General features: G+C 46.1%; 1 protein-coding gene across 2 annotated transcripts in view; it reads left to right on the top strand.

Moving 5' to 3' along the window:
* The window catches only part of TP63 (tumor protein p63), a 139,239-nt gene that overhangs the window by 95,765 nt on the left and 22,380 nt on the right, over nt 1–21,094 (top strand). For both annotated transcript variants that reach the window (XM_050964795.1, XM_050964797.1), the window contains 3 exons: nt 17,863–18,049; nt 19,936–20,051; nt 20,393–20,502. In XM_050964795.1, the coding sequence (XP_050820752.1) occupies nt 17,863–18,049; nt 19,936–20,051; nt 20,393–20,502 (413 nt within the window). The remainder of the gene's footprint in view (nt 1–17,862; nt 18,050–19,935; nt 20,052–20,392; nt 20,503–21,094) is intronic.

The raw sequence follows: 21,094 nt of genomic DNA on the forward strand, positions 1-21,094 counted from the left end.
GTATGCATACTTCCACCTTTTCATGTTCTCTGTATGTATAAATATCTCCTGTCTGCGTGTTCCATTCCGTGCATCTGAAGAAGTGAGCTGTAGCTCACGAAAGCTCATGCTGAAGTAAATTTGTTAGTCTCTAAGGTGCCACAAGTACTCCTGTTCTTTGTGCTGATACAGACTAACACGGCTGCTACTCTGAAACCTTTTGAATAAGATTAATCCATGTTAGCAGATTGCTGGTGATGCCAAGGCATTGTGCTACCTGTAGTATTCGGCTAGGCTGAGGGTTTGCAACAGGCTTGCTTGAAAGCTGCTCCTCTGAACCAGTTACTGGAGAAGGGAAGAAACGAAACACAACAGAGGCGCTGATGTGCCCAGAATTCAAATTGTGGGCCAAGGATGTGTAAATGAGTCTGACTTGCCTGTTAAAGGGACCCAAAGAGCATGTTAAATACACCCACATTGACTCCCTCTAGACCCACATAACCAACATGTGAGTCAAACCAGCCTGTTCCTTCCCCAGCAGCTTGGAATCAGGCCCACGAATCTAGGGAGAGTCTAAGTCCATCTAATTCCCCTACCCAGGGGCAGGGAGCATAGGGAGAGGGCTGGGGCAGCAAGGAAAGCAGCTACCAGGGAGCGTTCATGCAGGTAGCCCCCCAGCCTGCTTCTAACCTCCGGCATTGTCGGTCCAGGCTCCCTCATTGCCGCCCCTTAGCTCTGTGGCTCCCAGACTTTTTAGTGAGGTGACCCACCAGCTGCAGTTTGTCTTTTCTTCATGATCTGCCTCAGCTCCAAAATCATAGACCAAAGTTTTCCTCCCCCCGCCAAGGGGGCAGCGACCACCCACAACAGCATCCTCTACCCCTGGCACTGCTAATCCAATCCCAGCCAGGAGCGGAGGCCCAGGTGGGGATGCGGGTTGCAGAGCGAGCCTGCCCTGCACTTACTCTGCAGCAGCAGCTCCCATCCTGTGGGGCAGGGCCTGGCTCCCTGCTCCAAGCATTACGGCCTGGGTCACAGCACCACTCGGGTTTGGCCTGGCACTGTTCTGTGTGCCAGGGTACCACGCTGCTCACTCCACTTTGGTTGTGGGGGCAGGTGTTGCACTTTTCTGCCACCCGTTGTTGGATGTAGCCTGACTTTGCATTTAGCTGTTCTTATCCTTGCAAGACGGACACCCGGCTGTGGGACTATGTGCAGTAGAACATGGGAGCTTGGCTGTAACATTCGACCCATCTGAGTGCCCTGCCTTCCAGTGTATTGCTGTGAACCACGTTGGGGAACCCTTGCAGGGCTGTTATACCCTGGGATCCTTGTCAATACAAGATGGCATCTAGTGCTCACTGGGGCAGCCTCACCATTTTTAATAACCTGGTCTCCCTTTATAATAGCAGTACTGTAATAGGAAACACGTTAAGATACGTCTATCGGGGATCGATGTATCGCGTCTCTTCTAGACGGGATACATCGATTCCCCGAACGCGCTCCCCATCGATTCCGGAACTCCACCAGGGCAAGAGGCGGAAGCGGAGTTGACACGGGAGCGGCGGCTGTCAATCCCGCGCCACAAGGATGTGAAGTAAGTAATTCTAAGGCCACGTCTACACTACAGCATAAAATCGAAATTATTAAAACCGGTTTTATAAAACTGGTTTTATAAAATCGATTTTACGCGTCCACACTAGGGCACATTAATTCAGTGGTGTGCGTCCATGGTCCTAGGCTACCATCGATTTCCGGAGCGGTGCACTCTGGGTAGCTCAGTAAAAGAATGAGACCAATAACTTCGATTTCCGTCCACACTAACCCTAAATCGATATAGTAATATCGATTTTAGGGTTACTCCTCTCGTTGGGGAGGAGTACAGAAATCGATTTTAAGAGCCCTTAAAATCGATTTAAAGTGCCTTGTAGTGTGGACGGGTACAGCGTTAAATCTATTTAACGCTGTTTAAATCGATTTAACACCGTAGTGTGGACCAGGCCTAAGTCGATCTAAGAATGTCAACTTCAGCTACACTATTCTCTCTATTCTCATAGCTGAAGTTGCCTATCTTAGATCGATATCCGCCCCCCCCCCTTTCCCTCCAGCGTAGACCAGGCCAGCCTGTTGCTTTACGAACTCTAATCCTCACAAGTCCCTTGGAGGTAGGTAAACACATTCAACAGATAGGGAAGCTGTAGTGAGTGTCAGAGCCCGGCTTAGCAAGGTGGGCTTCCTAGTGTCTTGTTTTCTGCTTAAAGCCCACTAGATCATTGGCTTAGTGTCGAGACATCAGAGAGAGCTTGATTCAACTCCAGGTACAAACCCATTGCTCAAGCCAGTTTTGCCGGGGTCTGCAAGACTCAGTCTGTACTGCTGTCTTCTCTGCAGAGTGTTTCAAATAGGCACGTGGATTGATGTGGTCGTACAGAGCCTAGCACAGTGTGGTCCTGGTCCAGGATCAGAGGCGCTACAGTAGTGCCAGTAAATAGCAGTTAATCTTTCTGTTGCATATGCGTATAGTAGTCGACAAGGGTGGATTTGTGGTTTGAGGATGGAACCTATTTTTACCCAGTTTTGGTCCCAAACCAACAAACCACGATGGAGCTGGGAAAGTTGTGCATTGCAGTGTTGAGTTGGCTTTGATCCCACATTCAGATCTGAAAGGTCAAGACTCAGATGAATAGTAGAACTGCACAAATTAACCCCAGATTCTTGCACACCTCCATGATCCCAACACCCAATGGCCAACAGGACCACTCAACTTTGCCTTAACTTCACTACTCTGAACACTCTCCTGAATAATTGTGCACAGAAATAGTCAGTCGGTGGAAAGACTGTATGTGCTGCTGTTTTCCTTCTGCTTATTTCTTGCTGCCTCTTTTACCCAGTGATTCTGGGTTGCTTTGCTTTTCACTTTCTCAATTTGTCAGCCTGGTTTAACAACCACTTTTGTACTTTTAAGGAGGGGAAAAATACTTGTTCCAAAGTATGATGTCAGGTTATTCAGACAGTGTTTCTTCAGGCTGGTTGGACTATGGAGCTTGACTGGTATGATTCAGCATGTCTGGACAACTCAACCTGAAACAACCAAAATCTGGAAAAAAATAGGAAGCAAACACTGTCCTCTCCAGCTGAGCTTTAGATGATCATGGAATGTTTATGCTTTCTCAGCTGCACTCAGTGAGAAGGGAATTTGAAATAGTGATCTTGTGCCTGGCTAAAGCAGAGCCTGAACAAAACAATCTTGGATCTCAGTATTTTGAGAAACTGGCATTCTGCGTTTGTGCTGTGCAGCATAGCTTTGAAAGCAATGGCTCGTGTGTGTGTGTGTGTGTGTGTGTGTGTGTGTGTGTGTGTGTGTGTGTGTGTGTGTGTTACAAGGAGCAGGTGAGCTGTTTTGGGCATCTCTTTTCTGAATTTGGCCCCAATTACACTCTCACTGAAGGACTCCTGTTGCCCTGAATGGGAGTCAAATCCAGACCTTTTTAAACCAAAGCCCCAATCCTGCAAATACTCTCATGCTTAACTGTAATCACATTGGTAGCTCCACTGACTTCAAAGGAACTCACATATGCATCAAGTTAAGCATGTGCTTAGTGTCTGCAGAATCAGGACCTGAGTGACTTGTCTGTATCCTCATTAGCAGATAGATCTCTCAATGCAACTAAAACAGTTTCTATTTTAATGTAAAGAAATACATATAGTTTTACCTGCAGCAACCTTGCCTCTCTATTGGATGGATTTGAACCAGTGATTGATCTTTTGGGGGAGATGGAAGTATAAAGGGGAGACGAATAAGATGAGACTTTTAAAGAAAACTCTCCCATCCTGCTCCTCTGGTTCCCCTCCAAAAGGTGCTACGTGTTCTGAAGCTTGATGTACAGATCGTCAGATGAAATTGAACTATTCATTTACTCTCAATAATGAAAATGGCTGGTTCAGTTCTTAAATGTTTTAATTAAATTCTCACGGTGCCAGGCCCATTCTGCCAAAACATTAGAGAACGCAGTTTTTATTTACTTATTTCACAGGGAATTCATCTTTCTGATTTTGTTTTTGGAGGTAGTGGGGGAAATGAAATGATGAAAATAATTAAAATGAACCAGAGAGCATTGTGCTAAAATCGAACTATTATAAAACCTCACTTTTGATCGAGTAGCAGGCAGGGTTGGTGACATTGTCATTATTTATTATTTGTCTTGATGTAGCACCCAAAAGCCCTCATCCTGGATCAGGACCGCAACGTCTGGAGTGCTGTAGAAATCCAGCACAAAATGGTGGTCTCTGCCCTGAAGAGCTGACAGTTTAAGTATATAATCCTTCAGTAGGGATATGCTGCACATTTAGGATGCTCAGTAAATCACTGCGTCCGTCACCTTAATGTGAGAGTTGTTTTTAAACTAAAATTAAAATAAAGGAGCAGGTATATTAAAGTAACATCAAAAAGGATATTGGTAAATTGGAGAGAGTTCAGAGAAGAACCATGAGAATAATTAAACTGTTAGAACATGCCTTTTACTGATAGACTACAGGAGCTCAATCTATTCATTTTAACAGAGAAGGTTAAGGGGTGACTTGATTATAATCTGTAGGTATCTACATGAGGGAGCAAATATTTAATAATGAGCTCTTCACTCTAGCAGGGAAGGGTCTAACACGGTCCAGTGGCTGGAAGTGGAAGCTGGACGCATTCACACTGGAAATAAGATGTACACTTGTAATAGTCAGAATAATTAACCACTGGAGCAAGTTACCAGGGGCATGGTGCATTCTCCGTCACCGGCAGTTTTTAAATCAAGATTGGATATGTTTTGGGTTTTTTTAAATATGGCCTTCAAACTATTTGGGGCACATTCTGTGGAGGTCAGACCCAATGATCACAATGGTCCCTGCTGGCCTTGGAATCTATGAATATGTAAAAGAAGGTATCTCTCACGTGCAAAGCAGTGTGTTTCTGGGAGGGCTCTGATACAGAGCTGGGAGCAGGGTAAGAACCCAGATAATCATTCCGATAAGGCACTGGTGCTCCATGTGCTTTGCCTACCCTATTATGTGCAGTCAGGCTGGTGCATGTGGTAGCCTGAAGGGAATTCAAAAGGCCATTAATGATGTATTGCCATCCAGGGGTGCTCAGCATAGTACCTGGCAGGAGGAGTTAATGAAGCCACTGCTGCCTGGAACTTAGAATGTGTAAACTGCTATACATTTCAGTTGAACCCTAAGGATGGGTGTTGCAAGGGAATTAATGTTAGGTCACTAGTTCCTATTTCAGTAGGATTTGGGGCCCAACTCCTATAGGAGTTGCTCCTTTGAAAATTATAGGCTCAGCGTGCTGTTTTGTATAGAGATTTGCCCATCTTTAATTCTGTTGGATTAGGAATGATGAATGAAACATTGTGGCATGTTCAATATTAATTTCACTTGTCCAGTTACGCAGCAGTGGCACCGATTGAACAGGACGATCACAGGCGCTAAGTGGGAGGGGCCGGTGTGTGTAAAATATATTTCTAAATAAGGGAAGTGGTTATTGGCTGCAGTTGGCTCAGTGCAAAGCAGCCTTGCAGCTAAGGGGGTGCTGTCAGATCAGGTTTTACTTTCCACTATTGGTGCAGTGTGTTCACTGCTTAGCTGCAGCATCTTGCTTTTGTGGTGCAAGCTGAGAGGACAGAGTTTCACTTAGGCCTGCGGTCCGTTTCCCTTTCAGGTTTACGTGGTCATGCTGCTCCGGAGATTCCTGGGGGCTTGGAAAGTTGTCTCAGGCTTTGTGAAGACTTGTTCTTACAGACCCTGACTTGTGGCTCCCTGTTGACCTGACCTTGTCTGTAAGATAACATGAAAAATCAGCTGAGGGCTGCCGTCCCACACTCAGATCCATGCAAGCTAACCCTTGCTGACCAGTGCAGAGGTATCCTGAAGTTGGTGGGACTTAACACTCTGTCCTGTCTGGGCAGACCCTTGTTCAGATTCAAGGACTTTGGACGTTTTCAGTTGAGAGGTGGATGATCTAATATACACCCTGTAAAAAACAAACAAACAAAACCCTTGTATATCCATATGATCTAATCTGACTTCCTGAATAATACGGGCCAGGAAAATTTACTCTGTGATTCCTGAATCCAGCCCATAACTTGTGGTTGAGCTAGCGTTTAATCTTCAGAAAGCCGTGTATGTTGGAGGTGAATCCAGTGGTTGAGCCCTCTTGATACCACTACCCCGAGTGGGCCAGGAGTTAGTGTTTTAGTTCATACTGTGTGCAACTATAGATGCAAGAATATATTGGGGGTACTTCTTACTTTTGGGGTAAGAAAAAAAAATCTCACTATAGAAATTACTTAGTGCAATGAGATTCCTGTACTGTATTTAGTAACACAGGGTCAGATACTGCAGCCAATGGGCATTTTGTCTGTATAGGGAGGACTGCAGGACTGGCCCATTGTCTTCAGCTTCAAGTCACTGAGGACCCCCTCCTCTGCACAATTTTTCCCATGTGAAATGATGTATCCCGTATATGTTGTTTGTTAGACAGTGATTGTGCCCAAAATGTACTAAATTCTTTCCAAACTCAAAGGAGAATGCAGTACTTACCCCAAAGAGTCTGCAATTAAAAAGACAGAGCCAGCTAGGGAAAATGGATGCAACATACAAGTAGAATGACAGGGATGAGGGTAGATAGATTGTTTGTGGGAAGTTGAGTGGTTGCATGAAGTTTTTTTTAATTCTAATTTTAAAACTTTTAAAAAATAATTCCAAAAGAGGAGAGAAATGCATTAATGAAAAGGTAAAGAATTCAAATATGTAAATCATAAAAAGGAAAAGTTATGGCTTTCCCCAGCAATCATAACTTTGCATTAGTGTGTTTGGGCAGTGTGACCTGTATTGAAGACGGTAGGGCTGTACATAGTTGTGCAAATGTTCACACAGTTATTCGTAACGTATGTTTCAGGATTTTTGCATTGAAGTTTGTGAAAGGTCACATGTTCACGCATTTCCCTGTGAAAATAGATCTTTACCAACATGATATTTTGCAATAAAAATGTTCAAAAGTTGGGCATTTTTGCTTGAGAATAGAACCCTTTGAGTGTTTGTCTGTCTTTCATTAAAAAATGAACCCTGTTCTCAAGCCAGCTCCCTCAGGCTTTTGGTGAATTCCGGCCTTGTTCACAAAATTGAAATGAAATGTAAAAATCTCAAATGTCAGTCTTTTGAATTTGATTGCAAATATTTATTAAACAGTAAAATGACATAATTCAGTTTCTATCACCATCACAACTAAGCACACAAGTACAGTACTGTTAAAGCCAATATATTGTGTCCAGAATGTTCAAAAACTTTAAAGAGCTTAAAGTTAGGAGTCTAAATCCATATATAGACACCTAAAGAAGTGACCTGATTTTTCCCAAAATGGGGAGCTCCGTGCAGCTCCCATCAACTTCAGTTTGCTTGGAAACATTTCTGCTTTTCTCCTGGTGTATGGGTCAGTGTCCCCCAGTCAGTCCTTGTGTTCTCTCTGCTTCCAGCACCACCCCATGTTGGTTTAGGAATAGGATTGTGTTAAGGAAGCAGGTATTATGTACATGGGAAGACTAGGAATGGACGCGTATTCAGTGTGGGGAGGAGTGGCAGATAAGCGTGTTCAATAGGGTCAGTTCTCTATGCCCAGGAGGGGAGGGAGTGCCTTGCACAGTGCTAGAAGTTAATCTCCTTGCTCTTTGCCCTATTTGGAACAGTGGATGTGCAGAACAGAATCAGAGCTTTCGTCTAGCCCACGGGTAGGCAACCTATGGCTCGCGTGCCACCTTCGCAAGCTGATTTTCAGTGGCACTCACACTGCCTGGGTCCTGGCCACTGCTCTAGGGGGCTCTGCATTTTAATTTAATTTTAAATGAAGCTTCTTAAACATTTTAAAAACCTTATTTACTTTACATACAACAATAGTTTAGTTACATATTATAGACTTATTGAAAGAGACCTTCTAAAAACATTACAATGTATCACTGGCACGCGAAACCTTAAATTAGAGTAAATGAAGACTCGGCACAGCACTTCTGAGAGGTTGCCGACCCCTGTTCTAGCCGCTCCAGTATTCCATTTCCACTCACTCCAAGCACAAGTCCTACTTGAATGAATTTATATGAGCAAAAGCCGAGGACCGTAGCGTACAGTTTAGGGAGCTCGGGGGGATTGAGTATTGCCAAGTCTTCCACTCTCTGACGTATAGTGGCAGATTGATCTTCCAGTGTTCTCGCTCTTGGAGTTGAAGAAAGCAGAGAATCCTGATGAAAGTATTTAATAATAATAATAATAATAATGATACTTTAGTTGTGTGGATTCAGAGACTGAATTTCAGAGGGGGTGGCTGTTTGCTGTCTCCCGGTTGAGACCACCTGTGGACTGGAAACGAACATAATCAGAGGAGTCAGGATCCCCATCCAGTGATCAGAGTGGCCCTCTCCCATGGCAGCTAGCCTGCTGGTACGTTTTCCAGCGATTCTGGGTATCACTCAGACGTGCAGTCTTCCAGTATTGAGAGACTTTGATCTCACTGTTTGTTCTGGATGCACCCTGCTTTTTTTTTTCTTTCCCCCTGGTTGCCTCCTGCAAGTGACTGCGAGGTGAAATATAATTAGTAAGAAATCCCAACAGCTCCAAAGTGTCAGACAGAAAACTGGGGAAAGGGTTGGCTGATCCCTCAGATGCAGTGGGGGGAACCCAACACACCCGACTCAGTTCTGAATTCTTGCCTGGAGGCTACAGTTCTCCATTCTCCTACTCCTCCCAGCCACCCCTCCCATCCCGGTTTACCTAGGCAGGCCGGCTTTTTTTTTTTTTTTTATTTTATTAAAGCTTCCAAGGTGGAGCAGCTGCCATTAGAGTCCAGTCCAGCGTTAAGAGCATTTCGTGCTGTCGTGCCTCGAGGGAACAAAGAATTACTGTGACACATTCCTCCCTTCTTCTTGTGGTTTGCAGTGTAAACGCTCCCCATCTCTCTCCTGTGGAGCTGCGTTCTTCCCCCGCCCCCACGCCAAGCCCCCCTTCACGGTTGCAGACAGCACAGATATGAGGCCCACCTGCCTGATGTCAACATCTTGGTGGGCGCGGCCGGGGGAAGAATGCGCCGCTCCCAGCCCCGTTCAGGTAATTAATCCCCACAACTGACAGGTGGCAACAGGCGGCCTTTGGCTCCGGCTCTTGGGGAAAAGCGCTTGGAGGAAGGATTTTAATAGCTCATCAGCGCAATGCGTACATGTCTGGCAACCAGCAGTCTGCAGCGGGAGAGACAGAAGTGGGGGGCGAGGGGAAGAGTGCTGGATAAAGGGAGTTACAATCAAGCTGAACTGCAAAAGATCCCCAGGGTTCAGAGACACCCCTCACATCCTGTGTGTCAATGCGAGGATGTGGGGTTTTCTCCACGTTCACACAGACTCCACAGCTGCCTGTGCAGCTGTGTGTAGTCACTGCACAGTGTCTTATTCCTGCACATTTTGAGGGGCAAAGGGTGATCTTCTGGCTGGACATTGCACAAGAGGGTCTCTTCTCTGTGCCTCAGTTTGCCCATATGCAAAAACGAGGGTGATGTGTTCCTCCTTTGCAAGTATGTTGTTAGATTTCTTTCAGTGTGGTATGGAGAGTGCAAGAGATGGGCAGTGTTGGCTCTCTCTTCGTGTGTGGAGCCACACCTCGAAAAGCACTCTCTTATTTTTCCTCACATAGGGTCTGCTCATGAGCACCCTCAGCTCCCATTAGCTTTCCTGGTTTCCGTGTCCACTCAGGATGAGCCCAAGCCTGGGATGCTCTCAAGTGTGTCGTGTGCAGGACAGATGGCCACTGAGCAGCAACTTTGGCTTCAGTGTTTTGAATGCAGTCGGCGTCTTTGTTGGTAGGAAGGGCAGATTTAGTAGAAAGCCCCGGTCTCCTTTCTCTCTCCGGAGAATGGAACTGGCTTTATACAGCACTTTCTGTACCCAAAGCAGCCACAACATTGGCAGTCAAATCAAGGATTTCCTGCGTTTATAGGATTGATCTTGCAGCAATGCTGAGTGTGAATTCTTCTGGGAAAGCCAATGTGACCCCTCCCTCCCCCCCACCCCCTGAACGAGCCTCTATTGGATCAGGCTCTGAATTCAGACTAGCTCACAAGCATCTTGTTCATACATCTTCAGTGAATGGCAGGTGTTATAAGCATGTACCATCAGCACAGACATGGCTTTGGTCTAAGATAATCTGTAGATTTTATTTTGGGTCGAGAGGGATTTCCCCTTCCACTCCATTCTGATGTCAGAATTACTTAAATTGGCTTTTCTTAAGCCATTTGTGTTTGTTTCCTAGGAATCTGTTTGTGTAACCTTTGGCGTTGCTCTTGGAACGCTTTTGCGCATAGGAAATTAAGCTTCTAGCAGAGTGTGTTGCTAATGAACAAACAATAAGAAAAAACAATTTCATCTCAAACAAACTGAAACCCAGTAATGAATACAAAAACGCATGTGTCCGAATTCTCTTTGCACTGTGTTTTGACAGCTAGCAGAACAGAGGGACCAGTTTCCCCTCTGGTGACAGAGGACTTTCTATTTCTTGGACAGTATCTCAGCTGCACTTTAGCAGTGGAAAATTTGCAACCAAGCGGGGTCGTGAAATTGCAATTTAAAATTAATCCCAAACTAAATGAGCTTTACTAAAAAGTGAGTTGCTGGGGGAAGATTGTAAGTTGTTTTTAACCATGGGAGGGAGGGATAGCTCAGGGGTTTGAGCATTGGCCTACTAAACCCAGGGTTGTGAGTTCAATCCTTGAGGGGGCCATTAAGGGAACTGGGGTAAAAATCTGGGGATTGGTCCTGCTTGGAGCAGGGGGTTGGACTAGATGACCTCCTGAGGTCCCTTCCAACCCTAATAGTCTATGATTCTATGATTCTTGTTCTGAGTGAAATGGACTTGAAGATAGAGGATCTTATATTCACTAGCCGGCATCCTAGATTCTGTTCATATTCGTAAGTATTTGGCATTAACAATGGGCACCCCTGGTGTTGGGTAAGCCACTTTCTTACTTAGAAGCCCGCTGGGCCACAGAGACTTGACTAGCTTGGAAATTGAGACGCACATTAAAGAGGTGCTTAAGATCACAAGTTTAATTGACAAAGGGAATAGTGTTTGATGTAATATACTTAGACTTCTGTAGGGCATTTGACTGGCACACAGTTTTGATTAAAAATCTAGAATGATATAAAATTAACCTGGCACACATTGACTGGATGAAAAACTGGCTAACTGATAGTCTTCAAAATGTAAACATAAATGTGGAATCATGACTGAGTGGGGGTGTTTCTAATGGGGTCCTGCAGGTATGGGTTCTTGCCCATACATTATTTAGCAGTTTTATCAGTGACCTGGAAGAAAACCTAAAATCGTCACCAATAATTTGCAGATGACTGAAAAATTGTGGGAATGGTAAATAATGAAGGGGACAGGTCACTGACACACAGCGATCTGGATCGCTTGGTAAGCTGGGCACAAGCAAACAACATGTTTTAATGCAGCTAAATGTAAATATGCACATGTGGGCCATGCTTACAGAATTGGGGACTCTATCCTGGGAAGCAGTGACTGAAAAGGATTTGGGGGGTGGAAAATCAGCTACACTTGAGCTCCCAATGTAACGCTGTGGTCAAAAGGGCTAATGGGATCCATGGATGCATAAATGAGCTCTTGAGTAGGAGTCGAGAGGTTATTTCACCTCCCCATTTGGCACTGGTGTGATCTGTGCCGGAATCTTGTGTCCAGTTCTGGTGCCCACAGCTCAGGAAGGATGTTGATAAATTGCAAAGGGTTCAGAGAAGAGCCATGAGAATGATTAAAGGATTAGAAAACGTGACTTACTGAGATCCTGGAGTCTATCTCCTTAGTTTAACAAAGAGAAGGTTAAGGGGTGACTTGATCACAGTCTGTAAGTACCTACATGGGAGACAAATATTTCCTAATGAGTTCTTCAATGTATCAGAGAAAGGTATAGCACAATCCAATGGCTGCAAAGTTGAAGCTAGATGAGTTCAGACTGGAAATAAGGTGTAAATGGTTAATAATGAGGATAATTAATCACTGGAACAACTTATCAAGATGCACAGATTCATAGACTTAAGGTCAGAAGGAACCATTATGGTCATCTAGTCTGACCTCCTGCACAATGCAGGCCACAGAATCTCACCCACCCTGGAGTCTCCATCTCTGGCCATTTTTAAATCAAGGTGGGATGATTTCTCAAAGATCTGGGTGAGGAAATGTTTTGGTGAGGTTCTCTGGCCTGTGCTCTGCAGCAGGTCAGACTAGATGATCTTAGTAGTCCCTTCTGGCCTTGGAATCTGTGAATTAAAGCAACATGTCAGGGATTTTGCTGCATCAGAGTTCTGCCTGGGAGTTCATTACTCAATGGAAAGCCCACGCGACTTGTATTGCACAAATAGAGCAGTTCCTTCCAAGAGACACTTCCTTTACCTAGCTGAAAATGCTTCATTTGAGAGCTGAAAGGTTTTTCTTTAAACCTTTTGTTTACCCACCTTAAGGAGAAGGGGGCTTGTTGAGAAATCAGACAGGTGTCGGCTGATGTGAGCTGGCATGTGTACGCATTGTGATACTGAATTACCAGTGGAGATGCCAAGAGTGTGTAATATAGTATGTCTGCTCAGGCAGGTGGTGAGGGCAGGGCTGGAGTCATTGGAATGTTTTTTCTTTTCCTTTAAAACGTATTATTAGTCAAAGAGCAGAATTTACTGTTGTTTTTAGCAATCTGAGTCTGCTTATTTGGACATGACACACACTGCTTGAACCCCAAAGAAAAGGCTAAGCAAAGCTTATCTTTCTCTCTCAGCTGAGAATGTATAGTTGGGCTGTATTCCGAATGCATTTGTTTTAAGTAACTGTCTGCTCCATACGTCTAATAGAAATTCTCTCTGGCGTGTTCAGGATTAGCTCCCTGGACTGTGGTGTTGGTTCAGCTCTTGTTCCCATTAATGGATAATAACAGTTGTTGTGTTTCAGAATGACAGGCTGATGTATTGAGCAAAACTAACTTAGGGTATTCTCCTCCCAGTCAGTTTCATTCTTATACTCTAACTGCATATCATGCCATTTTGATTGCATAATCCGCGGGAGCCAGGATATTGACCTTGTAAAGTATCCGACCCAATTGGTCCAAACGCGCCAGTTTCCCCTTATTTATACCATGATATTAATTTCTTCCAAAAAACAACAGTGCAATTTAGGATGAAGTGCTGACTCTGGCTTAATTTTCTGGCTTCTGCAAGTTCTAGAAGAAAAGATTACAGTATGAAAAGTCTTATCGGGTTTTCTAGTCCATCTCTCAGCCCATGCTGAATTGTTCATAACTGGGCACGTACTGGTCCACTACCGTTGGGATATTTATTCCCTAGCAAACACAGCTATTGGAACAAAGTCCAGATATTTCCGTTCTTGATTTCAGAGCCCACTACTCAGTTACACCTCTTTGTAGCCCTTAAAAATAACGTCTCTCTCAATTGTTTATGATCTTTGGTAGACTTCTATCCCTTTCATTGTCACTTAGGCAAGAATGGCATATTTAGTTCTTTCCTCATAATGTAGTCCCAGGACCTATCTGCTAACTTTTGAGGACAGCCTGTGACCTCTCCCCAAATTGCCCATCTCTGTCTGGAGTTGAGTACACTGTTTATGTTGCAGCCTCAGTGATACTTCTTCTCCTCCGTATTGGAGCACGCAGTGGTGCTCTTGCATTGGTGCATAGGTGCTTCAAAACAGCTTGGCCATTGCTTCAGTCAGTTCCGGCCATGCCTTATGCCTCGTGTACCAGGGATGTTACTGGGCAGTCAAGCAGTTCGACTGGAGTTCATGCACATTTGAAGAAGAATCTGCTGGAGAGGTCTTCCATTTCATCCAAATATACACCTCTTCTGTGTATGCACAGAGGGCTTCTGTCTCCAAGGTTTTCACCGACACAAACCTCCTTTGAAAATGTATTTTATATCTCTCTATAACATAGATACAGATAATATCACTGACCTGATTAGAAGTCACCGTGAACGAGCTGTTCCCGTCTATTGTGCCAATAGAGAGTTAGGACTCAAATTACAAATGACCACGAAGGGTTTGGCAGGAACAAAAGCCCCAAGGGGCTTTATTTAATATCTGACAGCAGGTACTTTATGGACAGATTTACACTGAGCTTACATGACTGTGGTCTCTGGGTGACTGTAGGCTGAAGGGCCATTTTGCCCGAGATGACTTTGAATGCTGTGGTTTGGCTGGGATTCCCAGAGTCCTATCCCTTGTGCGCCCTGATGAGACATGAATCACTGGCCCAGTAAGGCTGTTTAATCTTCCTGTCCTCTCCCCTTCAGTGCCCGCTTGCCTTTCTGCTGTGGATATTGCTCCTAGTCCCTTTTTGCGGTGCACTGATGATGCCTTGAACAAAGAACAGAGTACTAGACTATACGCCGGGAGCTGCACATGGCGTGTGAAGTGTCATGCCCAACCCGCTCCAGCGATGCGCTGAACTCCAGCCTGTGTCTGTCAGAGATGAGTACTCGGGTCCTTGTGAAACCAGGCCCCAGAATCTTCAGTATCGCTGCTTAAACAGGGGACCTCTCCTCTCCTGGGAGGAATGAATTGTTTCCAAGTTTCCCTCACTCGTTCCATTAAATGAGCTCTAATGCTCCAGTTGACATCATGGAAGATAATGTGCATTGTCGCACAAGCTAAGATGTTATCTCCAGCGACCTGGCCAAGTTTCATTAGGGGAAGGTAGATTCTCTCTGCTTAATAATTTCCCCTGCAGTTTTATATGGATACAATATTCTTTGTTTTTGTCCTAAATCGTTGTGTTAAAAACCTGCTGCATTTCTCCTCAGAATTGGCTGCATTTGTTAGACCAAAGTAATCCCCATGTGCGTATATACACTGGAACTCTCCTAGGTGAAAATAGCTAAGATTTCACTTTTGAAAAGAACAGCAGTCACTCAAAGAACCTACTTGAAAGATCCTGCTGGTAATGTAATGTTACCCATTGCACCTAGTTTGTACCTACTCTGGATCAACTGAAGTTCTTCCTCCTCCTTATTGTTTATGTCTCCAAACACTTATAGCAGGAGTTCTCAAACTGGAGGCTGGGACCCCTCAGGGAGGTCGCGAGCTGACAACCTCCACCCCAAACCCCGCTTTGCCTCCAGCATTTATTATGGTGTTAAATATATATATATAAAAAGTGTGTTTAATTTATAAGGGCGGGGGTCACACCCAGAGGCTTGCTATGTGAAAGGGGTCCCCAGTAAAAATGTTAGAGAGCCGCTGACTTATAGACGTCTCGCTGTTGTCCCGTAGAGCACATGCTTTGTCCTTTTTATTGAACCACGCTGGGCTGGGCATGGTTTCAAAGCTGCCTAAGGGATTTGGACACTTAGTTTCCATTAGTGTTAATTGGCCCGTTAGTTAGCTTTGCAAACCTTAGTGACTTCCTTTGGCTCCATAAGTTCTGAGCTGCAGCGCACAGGTACCACAGTAATGCATTGAATAAAATTCTGTTGCTTAACTTCCTGACATTTGAAAATGTGGCTGGCTCTTTTTTTTAAATTTTCCTTTCTTGGTGATATGTAGCATTCAGACTGAAATAACAGTGAATTAACTGGGCAAGGAATTATTTTTTAATAAAAAAAAAAGAATAAATACAAAATTACAGGTTAAAAAGAAGCCTTTGATAAGCCCACTGTCTAGATTCGTGTTTCGCAACCTTTTTTTTTTTTTTTTTTTAAATTGTTTGGCACGTTCTCCATTTCCGCAGGCTGAGTAAATCCTGTGTGTGTTTAATCTGTAGCCTGCAGGCACATAAAACAGATTGCATAACTTTGTCTTCACATTTTAGAAAATCTGAAAACTTAAAACATTTGCAGCACTTCGACTGCAGTGGTGTCAGACTCCCGGGCAGTGAGATGGCCTTGAGTCACTTCCCCTAACTCCCCAGTTCTTCTGACTCTGGTTTTCTTGCATGTTGCCGTGAGTAACCTTTGAAACACACATAATCCCCCGAATAGCAGTCGCTAATCTCTTTGCTGCCACATGACCAGCCCCCTACCCGTATGTGTGCCAGGCTCTCCTGTGCCGGCAGGATGTGGTGGCCAGCTGGCGTTGGTAACCTGTACATACCTGTTGCCTCCTTGTTTGAACAATTGGGAGCAGGTAGATGAGCTGTTGCTGTTAAAGACATTTTAAAGAAAACAACCACTTTGGGGCTTTTGCTTGCATTCCACTATAAGAAATTAATAGAAGTCAGTGGGAGAATGCCAGCAATTTCTGTGGGTCAAGTGGTTAGGGAGGCAGTTCTGTGCTTCGTAGATTCCAAGGCCGGAAGCAACTATTGTGGTCATGTAGTCTGACCTGCATAATACGGGCTGGAGAACTGCCCTGGAATAACTCCTGTCGGAACTAGAGCATTTCTTTACATAAATAATAATAATAAAACAAGCTCTAAACATCCCTGTGCATCATGAGGAGAAAAGGCCTCCAGAGCCAAGTGTGTGAGCCGCTGATTTTCTTTACACGTGGATTCAAATTGCCGGGGAAGGGGGATGGCAAGGAGGAGGGGATTGGGGGTGTCTGTGAAAGTATTTCAGGTAGCAGAGAAGACTGGACACTAGGTTCAGGGAGAGAATCCAGTGAAAAAGGGTTTAGGCTCTGATCTGATGAAACATTTAAGAACTTGCTTAAATCCATTGCTAATACATGGGTGCACGCGTGCTTTGCTGACTGAAGCTGAGCTGAACTGGGGCCTTACTGCGGCAGGTACGCCGACAGAAGGGAAACTGTGATGGTTTTATTTGTAGCTAACGCAGCTGGAGTTGGATGCGTTCTTCTTACACACGTATCTTACTTTCAGGAGAGGGAGTTGTGCTCTACTGATGAGGGCCCCTGCCTTAGAGTCTCTGCCCAAGTTGTGTTCTGGGTTCTGTTCCAGGCTGTGCTGGTGACTGTCTCTCTCTTTGCGCTAGTCGCTTCAATTATCTATGCCTGACCTCCCCACGTGGAAAAAGACACCATACATCTCTGCGGCGAGGGGTAGTTAGCACTTTGAGATCCTGAGAGCGAGGTTGCCATAGAGGGGCTACGGAGGGTCACCATTAGCACGCCCCTGAGAGAAGGGCATATTGTATAAATAACATAAAATAAATACTTTGGGATGGGCCCCACTCTCACAGTTCAGACTGGGATCTCCTTTTCAAATATCCACCGAGTTGTAGGTGTGTTTAGGTCCATGATTTCATGTCAGACCACTAGGGAGATAGGAAGCCCACTTGTTAAATGTGATGAGAGTTCAGATCTGCATGCTGGTCTGGTTTTCAAATGCTGCTGTGGCTCAGAGCTGTTCTGATGCAGGATAGTTAGAATTGGGCCATCTCCATTTCTTTTGTCAGCTGCGGTGGCTGAGAGGTTGGGATGCTTGATTAGTCCTGAAGGTTGTGGGTTCGAGGCTTGTTTGAGCTGTCACTCGAAGGCCAGGTCTGGTTCACATAGCAGTATAATGGGTACCTGACCCATTGGGTGAGGGCGGTCAGAGGCGTTTGGACAGGATGCTGGTCACATGTACTGTTGACTGTGAAACTGATGTACCTTAACCATGTCAGCCCAATGAGCCATTGTCTCTGGGGAGCTTTGACTTGACACTTCTTTTGTGTAAAATGCGTGGAGAGTAAATGAATAGAGTGGATCCACAGCCTGTGCACAGTAACAAACTGAATAGCCCCCTGTGCTCGGGGCTTTACAGCTCACATCATTCTGCATCCTTGGCTCTCTGCCCTCCTCCCCTAGCTGCAAATACGGACTGATGTTTCTCTTGTCCCCCTTCCCGTCTAGTACTCGACCGAGCTGAAGAAGCTGTATTGCCAGATCGCCAAGACATGTCCCATCCAGGTCAAAGTGATGACCCCGCCGCCACAGGGCGCCATTATCCGCGCCATGCCCGTCTACAAGAAGGCCGAGCACGTCACCGAGGTGGTCAAACGCTGCCCGAACCACGAGCTGAGCCGGGAGTTCAACGAGGGTAAGGCGAGCGCCACGTGCCGGGCCAGCACCTGCCCTCAGCCACATCCCCCGTGCGTGGGCATCGCTGGGGTCGTGTGGCTATGGTGTGGCCTGAAGGGATTCTAGGTCCAATGTTAGAGGAAAGGTTTGCTGAGTAACAAACCCAGGAGGGCCTGACGACCCTCCCTCCTTTCTGTGTAGTTCAGAGGTGGCCAAGCTGTGGCTCTGGAGCCTCATGCATCTCTTCAGAGGTTAATATGTGGCTCCTTCCATAGGCACCGACTCTGGGGCTGAAGCTACAGACGCCAACTTTTCAGTGTGCCAGAGGGGTGTGTGTGCGCTCACTGCTCAACCCCCTGCTCTGCCACAGGCCCTGCCCGCACTCCGCCCCTTCCCCTGAGCTTGCTGTGCCCTCGCTCCTCCTCCTTCCCCACAGAGCCTCCTGATTGCGGCAGGCCGGAGGCGCTGACCAGCGGGTGGGAGGCTCTGGAGGGCAGGAGGCTGGAGGGGGCTGCTGATGTGTTACTGTGGCTCTTTGGCAATGTACATTGGTAAAGTCTGGCTCCTTTTCAGGCTCAGGTTGGCCACCGCTGGTGTAGTTGGAGGCCTCCCAGTAATGTAGCGCTGCAGCCCTGGGGAGGCAGGGTTAAAATAAACTACAAGGCTGCCCATGCTGGGTCAGCCTCTGACCCTGCACCAGGCTGGTGCAGACAACCTCTCCAGACTTGCTCTGGTTCCAAGAGGCAGCTGTTCTACGCAGGAATGATCTCCCGTGCTACTGGGAAAGGGATCTGGTAACAGGATGCAATATCATCTTGAGTCTTTAATCCATGTCTCAGAGATGCAGGGATGTTTGTCTCCAGGAGGGTAACACCGTGTGCCAGCTTCGAGCTGCATACCGTCGTCCTATTCATTTAGCATTATCTGATCAGGATTAATTAATTAACAATCCGTTGTTTCTTAATTTATTACTTATTCCCGCTATTACTAATTTGCTAGCAGTCATTTTAAAGATGTCCCAGGTTTTTAACTTTTCCAAACTTAACAGCTGCATTGTCTCTTACCCAAGTTCACCTGGGTTCGAAAAGCATCTGGTTATGGGCCCAGATGTGGTGTTTATCTAGCACCCTAGCTGTGCACGGCAGTGGACAGATCCTTTCTTGGGGAGGTTACAATCTCCTAAACTACAAGACAAGGCAATGCAGTGAGCCAGGACTCTAGTTTGGCCAGGGGGCTAGGGACAGGAAGAAGGGAGCTAAGAGTACCGCCCAATGGGGGAGCATGCCTTTCAAAGATTGCTATGGATATAATTTGTATCCCTTTCTTTTCTTTTCACTTGTACCTTGTCTCGCTGTCAGGGCAAGAGTGGCAGGAGGCAGCCGTGTTATGTAGGGTATTGATTGGAAAGTGAGTAAAAGGAGTGGAGATTTGAAGGATTCCAGTTGTTTTGTGCACAGGCTTTTCAAGGCCAGGCATGGGATGAAAACCTTCATGGAGTGGCTTTCTGGAACAGGGCCCCAGATGTGGAGCCCTCAAGGGCATGGCAATGCTTTCTCTCGAGCTAGGGTGATCAGATGTCCTGATTTTTGGGTCTTTTTCTTATATAGGCTCCTATTACCACCCACCCCTGTCCCGATTTTTCACATTTGCTGTCTGGTCACCCTATCTCAAGCACCAGAGAAGGATGATCCAGTGGTTAGTACGTGAGCCTGGGGCTCAGGATACACAGGTTCAAGTCGTTGCTCCGCTACATACTCCCTGCATGACCTGCTTCTGTGCGGTGCAATGAGAAGAATAATCACATCGGTGGCCATGGGAGCCAGCTCAGTAAGGAAGATCACGCTCCCCTGGGCTTGAGCTTCCTTCACAGGAAACTTTCCTTCTGCCTCCTCCCTCCGTCTGCAGGGCAGATCGCCCCTCCCAGCCACTTGATCCGGGTGGAAGGAAACAGCCATGCTCAGTACGTGGAAGACCCCATCACCGGAAGGCAGAGTGTACTGGTACCCTATGAACCACCGCAGGTAAGCGTGAGATCGGTGCTCTCCCTTGCTCTCTCTGACAAAGCCTGCCCCTCGCGGAAGGGAGGGGATTTCTGAAAAGCTCTTTGCTTTAGTTAAAGGAGACTTTAACTCTTTCTTCAGCCCGCTCATATCTTCCTCCTCCTCACAGAGGGGTTTGAAGCAGGACCCCCGCCAGGGTCTGAACTTCCCCACGCTCTGAGAAAGCCGAAATCCAGACCCAACTCTTGCAGTTTGCGGCCCGTCTTTGATATGATGTGATAAAAGTGTAGCTAGCGGGGGAAAGGAATACACAGCTCCTTCCATCTGCAGTCACCCTTGTATCACGGCTTTTCTGTGTCCAGGTCGGCACAGAGTTCACGACGGTGTTGTACAACTTCATGTGCAACAGCAGCTGTGTTGGTGGGATGAACCGCCGCCCGATCCTCATCATCGTAACCCTGGAAACAAGAGAGTGAGTAGCACGCAGCAGATCGGGAGCTCTGGAGGGTGGAGTGGGAGAGCATTGCCCTATGTTTGCCAGATGACATTACTTCCCTACTCCCATACTTTCAGGAGGTTTTGTAGATTTCCTAAAAATAGGCGGGGGGGGGGGGAATTATTTTCACTCCTATTTTTACAAGTCAGGGTGATCCAGTGATCAGGGCATCAGGTTGAGCCTCAGGAGACCTGGTGTTTATTTCCAGCATGGACTTTGCATTACTCACTTTGAGATCTTGGTGTGTCATGTAGCTTCTCTGGGCCCATTTCCCCATCTCTTAAATGAGTTTGGTGGCCCTTGCCCGCCTTTGCGAGCTGCTTTGAGATCTACAGAGGGAAAGCCCTGTCTGTGCCATGCAGCTTGGTGACAGCAGTTGAAATAATTCCACGTGTGTCTAGTTCTGAGATGCTCAAAGGTGTAAATTCCCGGTGGCTGCATCGTGAACGCAAGCAGCCGTTTGGCAACTGCAGTACTACTTCAGGGCTTCACAGAACAAGCTGAGATGCAGTGACCAGCGGGTGGATCCACTTGTGTGGTTAGCACAAAGCAGGTAGCTGCTAGCCAG

This window comes from Gopherus flavomarginatus, chromosome 8 (genome assembly GCF_025201925.1).
Source record: "Gopherus flavomarginatus isolate rGopFla2 chromosome 8, rGopFla2.mat.asm, whole genome shotgun sequence".
NCBI classification, from domain to species: Eukaryota; Metazoa; Chordata; order Testudines; family Testudinidae; genus Gopherus; species Gopherus flavomarginatus.